Genomic DNA, 13,962 nt, shown 5'->3' with positions numbered 1-13,962 from the left:
TAGCTCTAAAAGCCCATGTGTTTTTCATAAATGTAAGCCTTGCTCAAGGGACTTTCTCTCCCTCTCTCACTCCTCTTACAAAGGCATGAATTAGGCAGACTGGAGTCATGGTGCAGAATTCAGTGATGCCAAATTGTCTTTTAGATTCTTTTTAAATCATTCCTTAAGAATTGGGTGTATCTATATTTGCTTATCTTTCTTAAACTATGGCTTTCCATCTTCAATCAACTGTACCTGATTTCCCTAGTCACATAGGAGATTTGATGTATGCTCTTCATTTAATTTTGAATTTATCTTTTTTTTTCAGTCATTCATTAGCTATAAAGACAAATGTTTTTAAGATCATTAAGTCATCAGAATCTTCTTTTAGAAGCCGAGAAAAGTTGCTGTAAGTCTTGGATTGCCTTTCAAAGAAGTTTGTAGGCCACCTAAGTTGAAAGCTTAAATCTCAAAGATTAGGGTGGTAATGGGGAAAAGAATTCATGCATTTCTCATTTATTATCATTTTGTGGATTTTGATTTTAGAAGAATCTCATACAGCAAGTGAGCATGAATGTGGGTGCTACCTTTGTGAGAATCTTCTGGGAGTGTCTAGTTCTGTCTGTAGTTAGTGACCCCTGGGGATACCAAAGGCAGTGCTGGTGGTAGCGAATAGGACCAGCCCTGGTGCCAGCCTGCTGAGGTCAAGCCCCAGCTCTGCCTTTCAGTGGCTGAGTGAACTTCAGCAAATCACTTAATCTTCTCAGCTTCCATTCCTTTGGAAAGAAATTGAGGCTTAGAAAGCCTAAGTAACATGCCCAAGATCACACAGCTGGGAATTTGTTGTGATGATTAAAGCAGTTTAATCCACAGTAAGTGTTTAGGACAGTGTAGGGCACACAGTAAGAATCCAGTAACTGTTAACCATTATGGAGTCAAAATGACCACTCGAACTTCACCAATCTTCCCAATCCGTTTTGTTCAAATGGAAAAAAACATATTTAAAGTCAGTTAAAATGAGCATAAGAGCCCAGTCTTGTGCCCCCCAAAAGTGTTGTGGACTGTTATTAAAATTAGTGATGGATCTAATAGGACATATGTATAGGTATTTGATAAAAATAGAAATGCTTAGTTTTATCTATCAACAATTCTTAAACATTTGGAAAACTGAAAAAAAAAAAAATACCAGAGATTTTTGCTCCAGATCAAAAGACAAATTGTTTCAGCCCTCGGGCAGTTTGCACCAATGGAAATATAAACCCAAGTTCTTTTGGATATTTACTCCATTAGATCATTTAATGGTTGTCCTAAATTTGGGGGTAGAAAGTTCTCTGTGAGGGACAGCTGGCCTTTTTTATAGTCACAAATGTTATATAAAATGTAATAATTATATCAAGACCATTTTTACTGGTGCCATCAAGCCCATCCTAAATTAGCATTATTATCTACCATCTGGTAGTGTACAGAGGGTATGCTTTCAAGAGCAGGACATGTTTGTAACATTGGAGGAAATACTTTCATCTCAGTAGATTGAAAACAGAAATTCTACAGAAAGCATGAGGGAATCACTCAATGTTGAGACTTCTCAGAGAATAAGCTTTCTGCTGACCATTGTTTTGCAGAGTCAGCATGTAGTTATAAGTAAAAATTTTGTACACTTTGTTCATTGCTCAAGGCCCTATAAATAGTACAAGTTTCTCAACTATTATCTCAGTTCCTCTGAAACATTTTCCTTTTCCAAAATGGTTACTGGATACCCTATCTTTTGGGTTAGGCTGTTTTCCATTTCTGTTTGTGGAATAGGCAAGAATAAGAGGGATTGGAGATGCCAGGAGGACCCGTGAATAAAATCTTTCTTTATTCAGGCTGTCAGCCTCAGCCCATCAGTGACAGACTTTCCAGACCTCCAAAATGATGCTTTTTAGTCAAGTGTATGTGTAGATATGATGCCATAGGCACAAGCAGCTTCCGAGACATATCCTCTGCAAAATTAGACTGCATTCAACAAAGAGGGTCTGAAGTGCTGTCAGCCTCTAGTGACAGACTCTGAGCCCAGTCCCGCTCCCTTTCCTGGCCTGGCTTTTGTGGAAAAGATCAAGGAAGAGGGTCCTTGTGTGAAAGATGGGCAAATGATCACACTGCTGCTTCCAAGAAAAAAAATAATCAGCAGTACTGACACTCTGAGCTGTGTCTTCAGGCTGTTAAGCATGAGTCCCTGAGAAGTGGTGGCCCTGTATAGCTTTGCACTGGGTGCTCTGCTGACTTGGAAACCAAGCATCTGTCAAGAGGACTAGGCCTTTGAGGTTACAAAATGATTGGCTCTCATACTATACATGCAATGAGCAGGAATTCTGATAATAGATGTTATTTAGGTAAAGACTGTATGTGTGAAAAACTTCCACTGTCTCTGATGATAGAAGACAGTTTGTGAATCCCTACACCTGTAATCCACAGAGTTGGCATGTGAACAAAGCCTCTCAATTTATGTTGGCCTTAGTAATCCTTATTGCCCAGTTATCATATTTTACCCGGGTAACATCACTCCCTAGCTGTCCATCACTATCACATCAACTGCCTTGTTTGGCTCCAAGGCACCAGCCACAGAAGAGCCTCTGACCCAGACCCTCTGGGGTAACTCAGTCCAAAAATTGCAGGTAACATGCTCGTGTTTGGCTTTGTAGCATAAGAAAATTTTCTGCACGTAGTTGAATCCCTGTTACCTATGCCTACCCTTCTCCATACTCCAAATTACTGAAGTCATGTAGCATTTCCTCATTGAATCACTGACCTCCCAGGCGACACATCTTTTAGGTTTTATTAAATCAGTTCTTTTCATTTCCTCAGTGAAGTTTTCCCCTTTGGTTTAAAGGGGACCTTAGATTGGCTTTTTGAAGCTGAAACAAAAAGGCTTCACATTGTCTGGAACCAAAAATAAAAATATAAGGACAGAATTCTACATATCTGTTGTTTTGTTTGCATCATATCATGAGCAGGAGTAAACTAAGAAATTTTATGGAAGATAGTCACCTGAAGGACAGCATCGCATAGTGGTACAGTAAAAAGACATCACAGCCCACACACAGGAAGGAGAAATGGACTGCATTTTCATTAGTTTGACAGATGCACTCCAAAAGCATCTGTCAAGGCTATACAAACTTCAAGTATATCAATTTGTGGTCTGACCAAGAAAAATGATGCTGATGCTTTGTGATCTTAAATGGTTGCAGAGAGTAACTAAGTTAATTTTTCAAATTAATTCAGCAAGGACCTATCAAACCTTTACGTTGAAAATACTAACTTTTAGGTGCTTCCTGATTTGGAGATGAATGTAATTGGTTCTTTGTCATCAAGAAGCTTACAGTCTAATGGGAAAAGATGTTAAAAACAAAAAACAACCCATGGTGAGTCGAGGCAGGATGAATCTGTGCTCAGTCCAGTTGGAAACATGATGTGGGAAGTGCAGAGAAAGAAACTCTTTGAGGTGAGGCCTGTGTCCTCTTCTTCTTGGACACTTATGTACTGGGCTAGATGTTCAGGCATCTGTGGTGAACAAATGACGTTTTAGATGAAGATGCACTGTGATATAGTGCATCTTACTTGTGAGATGCTTTGGCACTTTGCTGACTGCTCCCTTGGAAACATTGTTTTAAAATTGCAGATGTAAAATTGACCCTCAATTGACCAGTCTGACGCACAGGCACAGTAGTGATCCTTTTTAAATCACATCTTGATTGTTACTGTAGATGAACAAAAGGAAACTAGGCGAAAAGATGATCACTGGAAAAATTCTATCCCATCTACAGTTTTACCCCCGGGTTTTCTGAGGCACATCCAATTGACAGTTTTACTCAAAATTACTTAAATTTGCCCCAAGATTATTTCACTGGATTTCAAGTTTGCTCTTATGAGCCATTTATGACTTTTGAAAACTTAAGAGTCAGCCTCCCTGAGATGACCTTTTCTTTCGGCAGCATCATTCTCGTAAAGGGTCCCTGGGAGCCAGAAGAGGTGTGGTTTGCTTTCCTTGTTTCTGGACAAAAATTCTGCTTTTCTTCAACCTTGTTTCAGCTTTTCCTGTTGCTTTCTTCCTGCCCCCCGTTTTCATTCTGCTGCCATTTCAAGTAGACTCTAGATTTAGAGCAGCAGTCCAATGTCATGCATTCTGCTGGAACGCCATGAGCAAAGATAAATGAAGTATACATGTTGAGAAAATAAGCTTCTGACTCCCTCTGAAAACACTCTTCAACACTGATCACTTTTGACTCCCAGAAGCTGAATTAGAAATAAATATTTGCATGTCGAAGAAAGCTAATATCAAGTGATTTGTGATGTTAGTACGTTAATTTAGGATTTTGTTCCGCAAACACTGACCACTAACTATGTTACAAACATTGTTTTATGGTGTGGGCACAAAGTGATGAAAAAACACAGCTTTTACCCCTAAAGCACACCATGTAAGTAGGAGAAGGAAATAAGAGAACAGATAATTGCTGTAAAGTATATAGTTTAACCCAAGCTAGAAGGGACACGTCACCCAGGGACTGAAATGAGGGATGCTGCCCTCGTGAAGGTGGGCTCTGAACTGAGCCAGACAGTGAAGGTGCTGGAGGCAAAGAGCCCGAATGGAAAGGTTTGGGTAGGATCGACGCGGCTCATGTGAAGAACTCTGTGTGTGTCCCACAGAGCAGAGGGCTGGAGGAGGGCTGCAGCAAAGGGCTGCAGTGCACTCAGTGAGTTGGGGCCAGGCCTCAGAGAGCTTTGGATCCAGGTTGGATTTTATTCTAAAGACCACGGGGAGACCTGGGGGAAAATTCAGCGGAGGAAGAGCTTCATTCTGCCTGCAAAGAGAATGGCACAGTCGATTCACATGCTGCCTTTTTTTTTTTTGACTTGAGGTAGTTAAGAGATGAACACAGTATGGAAGCCATAAAGTCATGAAGGAGTAGCGTGCAGCTGGAGAGGAATGTGAGGTGACTTCAGACATTGCAAAGAAGCAGAATTCTATCCTTCAGGGGGATGTTTGCTAGGTTTTTCAACCAAGATGTATAGAAGAGTTATTAGAATTTGATTTGTCTTCTTTAAACAGCAGATGGGAATCCCAGAGCAGAGAGGTTTTTTTTTCCTTTTAATTTCATGGGTGATCAAAATCTTCTATTTTAAGCCATAACCACTTAATTTCATTTGCTCTCTGGTGATCTCTTAACTACAAGAAGTCAAGGCCTGTGTAGGTCCAGCATAACCCTTAGATAGTCTGTCTTTCAGGAGAGTTATGAAGAGCCTGCCAGGATTCACATAACCCATCAGCACCTCCTTACTTCTGCTGAGTCATAACGCTGACCGAGGAGAAAAAAAGCACGATGTGGGGAACAGGTGGAAAGTCCACCTTGTCTCTAGAGATTGTGAATGTGGAGCAGGGGATGTAAATGCCAGCACATGTCAATCTTCAGGTCTCATTTGCTAAAAGCAAAGCATCTGACAAATTCTTGCCTTGCTGATACTTTAATTATGACTAAGCCTGAACGTAATTGATACCCTGGATTTAATTCTTACCAAGAAGGAAGAACTGTAGAGGAGAGCATATTATAACTTATAATAGTAAATGAAGGCAACATCAGGTACAGACATATTCCCTAAACCTATAAACAAACAAATAACAACAACAAAAAGTCACACTTTTTTCTTAATTTGGGGGGAAAGAAATATAAACCTATAAATGGAGGTTCAATAACTTACTTTGTGCTGACACTATTAGACATAGGAGATATAGAGGTTTTTTTTTTTTTTAAGTGGAAAATGGTTTCAAGAAGGATGGGAGACTTTAAAAGATCAGATTATACTTACTCTCAATGGGAAAAAAAGGAAAATTAAACACAAATGATTGAAGTTTATGAAAATATCAGAATGACAAATAGCTAAGTAAGTATATACAAATAAGGTAGAAACCTGTCAGCAGATGTTCAGGGTGGCTAAAGTTCAAAAGAAGTAAAAGTCTCAAGACTTTAATTGGGAAGCCATTTTGCAAGCAAAATGATAAAGTATAAGAGGATGAGAAGAAAAATAAAAAGCAAGTTCCACATGGGCAGTATGGGGCAGTGACAAGGACATGATATTGCAAGACCAGCTCTGTCGCTAATTAGTTCGGTGGCTCTTAAGTATATCATTCAGCTCCTCTGGGCCTGTATTTTTTCGTCTGTAAAATAAAAGATTTTTGAGGGATGACCTTCACAGTCCTGTGCTGTTGTCCAATTCTTTGATCTATCTTACAGTAAGAAAGTAATGTATTAATAAGTTAATAAAATATACAGTTATTCATTCCATTTCTCTTTTTCCCCTCAATGCTTTTCTTTTTAAGAATTTCAACAAATAGTCAATCCCAGCAAAATTCTAGAGAAAATGAATATGCGGTTTATGAACACTTAAGAAAGAGGTGATTGAGGATGCAACATGGATTTACTGAGGAAGTTGTGCAACATAAAAACAGATGAGATAGTGGATGTGAAAATATTTATGGTCTATATAATAGTATTTAAATGTTTCTTAGTTTAAATGACCATTTTTATTTATATTTCTGAATTAGAGACGTGACATTGAAGTATTTATATCTTTATTTAAAAAAATTTTTTTTCTTTTTTGGCCATCTGGCGGCATATGGAGTTCCTGGGCCAGGGGTCAGATCTGAGTCACAGTTGCATCCTTCAGTGCAGTTGCAGCAACCCCGGATCCTTAACCCACTGTGCCAGGTCAGAGATCAAACCTATTCCGGTGCTTTAGAGAGGCTGCCAATCCCCTTGCACCACAGCAGGAACTTCTTTTTAAATAAAATATTTAATAATGTTTTTAATGCTGTCTTTTTAAGTAACACAGAGCAATGTGGCCATAATACCCATTATATAATTAATAAATGAATAATTTAATAGTATAATTGGTAAATATACCTATCATAACCATTATGAATGGGTTGCACATAAATCATTGCGGACCATTGCAAATTTAGAGTGATCTATAGAATACTATTTTTTGGATTCTCTCCTTGATATTGCCATGGTTAGTATGTTTTAAAATCAGACCTTTTCAACATAGCACATTTAAAAAGCATGTGCTATGCGGGGTGTTCATACTTGTTCTAAGTATGTGATGTTGGCGTATTTCTTAACCATTCTATGCCTCACTTTCCTCATGTATAAAACAGGGATAGCAGTAGGTCCTCTCTCACAGGGTTACTCTGAGGATTAATCGGATAATGTGTATAAGGTGTTAATACTAGTGCCTGGCACTTAATAAGCCCTTGATACATGTTAGCAGTAATTTTGATGATGAGGACGATGCTGTGGGGAGGAAGGTATACTTGTGAGGTATATGGAGCAAAGCAGTGGGTGGTAGCTTGAGTCATAATGGTGACTAATAGGCTGTAATGATATGCTGAAACCATTAAGATTTAGTAGTTTAGATTTTATTTCAAGATTTAAATTGTAACAGTCAAATATGAAATCCTACTCATAAGTTCACAAATTCTCATGGCTGAAGTAAAAGAGGGAAAAAGGCCTCACTTTGGCTGAAATTGGTTTGAATAGAATCTGGGTGATTTTGTTGACCACAACAATCATAGGAACAAACGAAGAGTTCCAGCTGCTCAACTTCAGGGCCTTCCTGGCCGGTGTTCATCGAGGGGTAGTGGCCGTGCCTCCCAGACTGAATGTTTCCCTGAGCTCTGTAATGGTCAGGGATTCGGAGGATTATTTCCACTTCTGATTCTCATATTTTGAAATTACCCTGGGTTCCATAACAAAAATAAGTGAGAAGTTCTGAAGAATATGTCAGTTGAGGAGCCAGAAGTATTTATTCTGGAAAAGATTAGGTATAGAGGAGATATTTTAACCATCTTAATATATGACAGGCCAACTTAAGAAATAATAAGATTCTATCTTGTTATAGAAGACAAAACTGGGGAGTAATTTTTAGATAAGGATGCATATAGAGAGTGGAGGGGGCAGAATGATGAAAGGCAAGTAAGAGAAGACAGCTTCATGTGGCACAGGATTGTAGATTTGGCTTTTTCTTCCATCTTTTTTATTGAGGTATAAATTAGGTATTGTAACATGCACCAATCTTAGACGTAGAGTTGGGTGACTTTTCGCTTTTGTATACATCTCTGTGATCACCACCCAGGATCATAGAGCTTTCCTTTATCTCAGAAGGTTGTCCCTCCAATCCAGACAAGCCATTTTTCTGAACTCTATAAGCAAAGATTAGTTTTGCCAACTTCATACAACTACTCTGGAGCACCGTTTTGCCAGTTTAAACATATATCTACCTTCTGACTTGATTCCATTCCCAGTCATATATCCAATAGAAATGAGTTTTGTTGTTATTTTCTTGTAATAAAAAATATGCACAAGAATGGTTGCAACAGCTTTCTTCATAATAGTCTAAAATTGGAAAACAATCCAAATAGCCATTAGGAAGAGAGTAAATATATTGTGGTATATCCACACAATGAAATACTACCTGGCAATAAAAAGAAATGAAGTACTGATACATGTTACAACACAAATGGATCTCAGAAATACCATGCAGAGTGAAAGAAGCCAGACACAAAAATACATACACTCTGATTCTCATTTTATGAAGTTCAAGATTGTAGATTTTAAGGAAAGACTTTCATGACAATTTGATTTTGCATACCTAAGATGCTTGGAGAAAGTTCTTCTCCTTTCATAAAAGGACCTATATGAAACACAAAATGGCAAAGAAGTGGAAGGAAAATGAAATGAATGCCAGCAGCTCAGCTTGCTTAAGTGAGACACATTCATTCAGTATTCCTGTCTCTGCAGTAAGTAATGCAATTATGTGGTGTCTCATTTTTTTTTTTTTTTCATTTCTTCTTTGGATTGTAATTCTTTTTTTTTTTTTTTTTTTTTTGTCTTTTTGCCATTTCTTGGGCTGCTCTCACGGCACATGGAGGTTCCCAGACTATGGGTCAAATCGGAGCTGTAGCCACCAGCCTACGCCAGAGCCAAAGCAACATGGGATCCAAGCTGCGTCTGCGACCTACACCACAGCTCACAGCAATGCTGGATCCTTAACTCACTGAGCAAGGCCAGGGATCAAACCCACAACCTCATGGTTCCTAGTCGGATTCGTTAACCACTGTGCCACGACGGGAACTCCTGGATTCTAATTCTTAAGGGAACTTTCAGGCAGTAGTGGTAGCTACATGCCACTTACAAAAGGCAAAAAGGCACGGTGTAGTTAAAAATCTGTTCATACAGAATTAGAATGATTTTTAAAATCTCTTCTTCAAAATAAAATTTCTGAATGAATTACAAGCAATATTGGAAAGTAGTTTATTTGTTGTTATTTCCCACTTAAAACTTCTGATACTACTATCTTCATCACTATTCTTAGTTATCCTGTTCCCTATACCAATTTATCTATTTCCCTGGTGGTAAAGCATAAAATCATAGCAGACAAAAATCTGTGGAGAGGGAGAACAGATTTGTAGTCACTAGGGGATAGGTATGGGTGAGGAGGGTACAAATAAAGGGGTCGGATGAGAGAGTTCTTTTGGAAAAGTTGTGTAGTGTGATGGTAGTGATGGTTATATGAATCTAGCCATGGGATAAAATTGCATAGAACCGCACACACACACACAGGAATGCATGTAAAAAATGATGAAAACTGAATAAGGTCTGTAATTGACTTAATGATACAGTAGCAATATCTCTTTCTTGGTTTTTTGATTATACTACAGTTATATGAGTTGTCCCCATTTAAGGAGAGCCGAGGGAAGTGTCACAGAACTCTGTGTGCTATATTCACAACTTCCTATGACCCTATAATTATTTCAAAATAATAAATTTCAAGATTATAATAGGCAACAGCAACCAAGTGTCAGCCATTTTTTTTCTTTAGGGCCGCACCCATGGCATATGGAGGGTCCCAGGCTATAGGTCGAATTGGAGCTGCAGCCACCGGCATATGCCACAGCAATGCTGCATCCTTAACCCTCTGAATGGGGGCAGGGATCAGACCTGCAAGCTCATGGATGCTAGCTGGGTTTGTTTCCACTGAGCCACAACAGGAACTCCGTCTTTTTCTTTTTCTTTTTTTTTTTTTTCTTTTAAATAAAGAAATGAAAGGGTCTCATGGGACAATTAGCCCATAATAAGTAGCTTTCGCCTAAAGATAGTGTGTATGCATTTTCTTAAAAGTGAGCCAAAATATGCAGTTCCTGCCTTTGATGTAGGTGTTAGGCAGTTCTTAGATTAAAATATGGTTAACAGTTGCACACTGCAAAAGGAATGCATTTACTTTCATAAAGGTATGAAAATACATCCTCTAGATCTGCAGGCTGACAGTACTTTGTGTAAATTCTACCTTTGTCTGTCTATGCCATCTAAGTCTGGTTCTGCCAAAATATTTGCCCATGAGCTTGATTCAGACTATTTGTAAAACAGAATTCTTGCACTTAACATCATTGTTATCTTTTAAAAATTTGCTTATTACATGTATGTCACAGAAAGGTTTGGAAATGCAGGTAAACAGTAGAAAAAATTTTCTACAATCTCACCACCTGAAAATAAAAACTGTTTATTTGGCATATGTAATTTCAGTCTTTTTATCTCTGTACATATAAATGCTTTTTTAAAAAGGGTCAAATCATAATTTTTGTAAACTTGTTTTACTTTCTGATGTATGCAGAGCAGTGCAACATTTCCCCAGGTCATTGAATGACTGATTTCCAGCGCATGATTTAATGGCTGCACAGAATTGCACTCTGTGGATGTGTAGCACCTTAGCCATTCTCCCATGACTGGACAATTAGGCTGTATGCAGTTTTCCACCATTAGAAACACTGTCGTGATCAACATTCTTAAGGCCAAATCTTTATGCACAATGGTGATAATTTCCCTTAGGATAAAGTCTCAGAAGTAGAATTGCTGGGTGAGCAAAATGTTAAAGCTTTCGATTTATATTGACAAAGATGTGGCGTTCCCGTCATGGTGCAGCAGAAACGAATCTGACCAGGAACCATGAGGTTGTGGGTTCGATCCCTGGCCTCGCTCAGTGGGTTAAGGATCCATCGTTGCCAGGAGCTCTGGTGTAGGTCGCAGACGCTGCTTGGTTCTGGCATTGCTGTGGCTGTGGTGTAGGCTGGCAGCTGTAGCTCTGATTAGACCCCTAGCCTGGGAACCCCCATATGCTGCAAGTGTGGCCCTAAAAATATATATGTATATATTTATATAGCACCAAAGATGTGTCACTTAAAAAAATATGTTGTAAACAAAAACCTTATTTGAACAAGATGCACCTGAACAGAAATTTAGGCTCAGTTTCTTTATAATTTGTCTTCCTTAGAGACAAATTGCCATTACCAAATAAATGTATACTTTGACAAAATAAAAAGAAAAATATTGAAAATATGTTATTTAAGAATTTTTTCTTTTAAATCTTTAACAGTGAGAGCAAAATAATTTACTACAGTAAAAAGATAACACATGGAATGAAAGTGCCACCAGTGGGAAATGGGGTATTTATATTTTTTTTCCTACTTGATATTGATTAAAATGTATTTTGTTATTTACTTTTTAAGCAGTATGACTGTGCACATATACCAGCATCTTTACATGCAATGAAGGAATAGGGGTAAAAAAAAAATTTTAATTGGGAAAATATGCCATAGTAGTTGTAAAGTTGCATAGTTGTGAATGTCCTTTCTCTGAGTGTGAGGGGGTCTGACACTGAATTAAAGATCACCTTTGATTAGGCATGTCTCATATTCTGTTGGAACATCTCAGTTGTATCTTTTTCTGCATTTCCAACTGAGTAAAGTGTTCCTTTGCTTGATTAGGTGATCTTCAAAACAGCCTGATCTTTCTCATTGAGAAGCTAAATCCTTAACAGCAGATTTTCTTTAGTGAATCAAATGAGGCTCCATCTTGTCTGGCCATCGTCAAATAATTTCTACTGTTGTTTTCAGTTTCAGCTCCTTTCTAGGACTAATCCTTTGTTCCCACTTTGTAGAAAAGTACTAGGTTGACACAAAAGGAAAACAGATCACACCAGGAAGGGTGGAAACAGGGCTTGGATAATTTCAAAATGAAAGGTTTGAATTAAAAAGGGGGGGGGGCTGCACTTTTGAGAAGAGTGCATATTATCTGCAATTTTTTTGTTATCTTCCAATGACAATCAATGAGGGAACCCTAGCAAACAAGATATTTGATTCCTGGATTGATTTCCCACACTGGGAAGTGGTTAAATGTTTAGATGTTGGAAAAGCAACAAGAGAAATCCATGAGTATCTGACATTCTCTTTTTTTCCTTCTTAATCATAAGCACACCATTTTATATTATGCATATGGTACTGAAATTTTGTTTGAATGTAATTTATGAGATCAGGATTACAAAAACTCTTTCCCTTTCAATTCTGTCTTGGTATTTTCTCTGATTATTTGTATTTTTATCATTGTCACTGAACTTTCCCTCAAAGAGAACTTCCTCATGCTGGAATGCTGGAATTGATGGTAAAGACTTCTTATTGAATGGGAGATTTTTTTTCTTTATGAAGTCATTTTCTTCTGCTGCTATCTTTTGTCTAGTTACAGACTTTTCTTTTCATTCCTACTGTAATTCTTCTTACGTTGAAGACAGGCCTGCAAGAAACTTGGAGGGCATTCCAGGTGTTAAAGAGAGCTAACCTAGAGTGAATTTTGCAGCACCTGGAAATGGCATATTTTTACCTGGTCTGAATTAAGGAAGTATTTCTATGTCATAGCATAAATTACTATGAGTGTTAAAGAAAATACAGTTCTGGTATGAAATAGGATCATAATTTAAAAAGAAATTTCCACCCCAACGGGTCTACCTTCTTTTGAGTTTATCTACCCTCAGTTTTACTCTGTACTGTTATTTCCTATAAACTCTTTCTCTGAATCTGGTACCCATCCCCAACCCTGCGTCTGAAATTTTCTATAAAAACTGATAAGTGCTATTCTTCTGGACAACAAACTAGGCTTCATATGAAAGGGGCTTTATCATGGGTTTGAATGAACAAAAATTGTAGTTTTCTAAAGATTTCATAAATGTATGTATCCATAAAATATGTATATAATGATTTCTCTTGACTTTTTTAAACAGAAAACTGAATATAAATTTCTTAAAGCTTAATACAGAGGAAATCTGGTTTAAATCCGATCATTAAAGAATAATTTTTAAAATAAATTTATCACTCAAAAAACTTGTTTTTTAAAAATATCCAGTTAATATTTTTCTTCTTGTCAGTATTTCATATGCCTGTTGAGAAATTTTATAAGTAACAAAGAGGTCCTATTTGCCTTTCTTGTTATCAAGGCTTATTCATGTAATATTCAAATTTATGTATTTATAGCTATTCTCTGCTTAAGTAAACTCAACATATGAAAATCCATATTTTAAAATGGAAGATGATTGCTGAACAGTCAGTCTGGTGAATTTTAAACATGAGTTATTCACAAAAATATGAATTGCCCTTAGTTCTGCGTACCACCTGGATACATAAGGAACAGTTATGTACTGTATACATTAAAATATTCTAAACTGTGTTTTATTAGGCTTCCATGATTAACACGCTAGTGTATTAAAAATCATTGCTCTTTGTTTCTGCAAACTTACAAGAGTCCCTACTTTTTTCTCTCTAACAGATATAAGCTTACCAAAGTCAGCAACAATATGCTACACAGCTGCCTTGCTCAAAGCAAGAGCTGTCTCTGACAAGTAAGTGCATGGTAACTTGTGTGGTGCTAGATGCCGCCTGGACCCAAGGAGGTGTATTGTCTCTGAGGGCTTTCTCTGGAAGTTTTCTGAGTCTACGAGAGCCCCGCTTATGAGCATGCATTTTCCTAAAACTCGCTGATCTTTTCTTTCACTACTAGAAGGAGGGAATGTATATCCCCAGGTATTCTAAGGGTATATGGGTCCCCCAAAAAGGGATTTATTTGAAATTCT

At 37.7% G+C, this 13,962-nt stretch overlaps 1 protein-coding gene across 16 annotated transcripts in view; it reads left to right on the top strand.

Moving 5' to 3' along the window:
- The window catches only part of ST7 (suppression of tumorigenicity 7), a 257,080-nt gene that overhangs the window by 204,652 nt on the left and 38,466 nt on the right, over window positions 1-13,962 (top strand). For all 16 annotated transcript variants that reach the window (XR_002340200.1, XM_021078412.1, XM_021078420.1 and 13 more), the window contains 1 exon segment: window positions 13,659-13,731. Coding sequence is in view for 15 of the 16 variants with exons in the window: in XM_021078412.1 (XP_020934071.1) it covers window positions 13,659-13,731 (73 nt within the window). In the remaining variant the exon portion in view is untranslated.

The sequence above is a fragment of the Sus scrofa genome, chromosome 18, assembly GCF_000003025.6.
Source record: "Sus scrofa isolate TJ Tabasco breed Duroc chromosome 18, Sscrofa11.1, whole genome shotgun sequence".
In the NCBI taxonomy this organism is placed as follows: Eukaryota; Metazoa; Chordata; class Mammalia; order Artiodactyla; family Suidae; genus Sus; species Sus scrofa.
The sequence above is the reverse complement of the archived record's forward strand: the minus strand, read 5'-3'. Positions and strand labels throughout refer to the sequence as shown.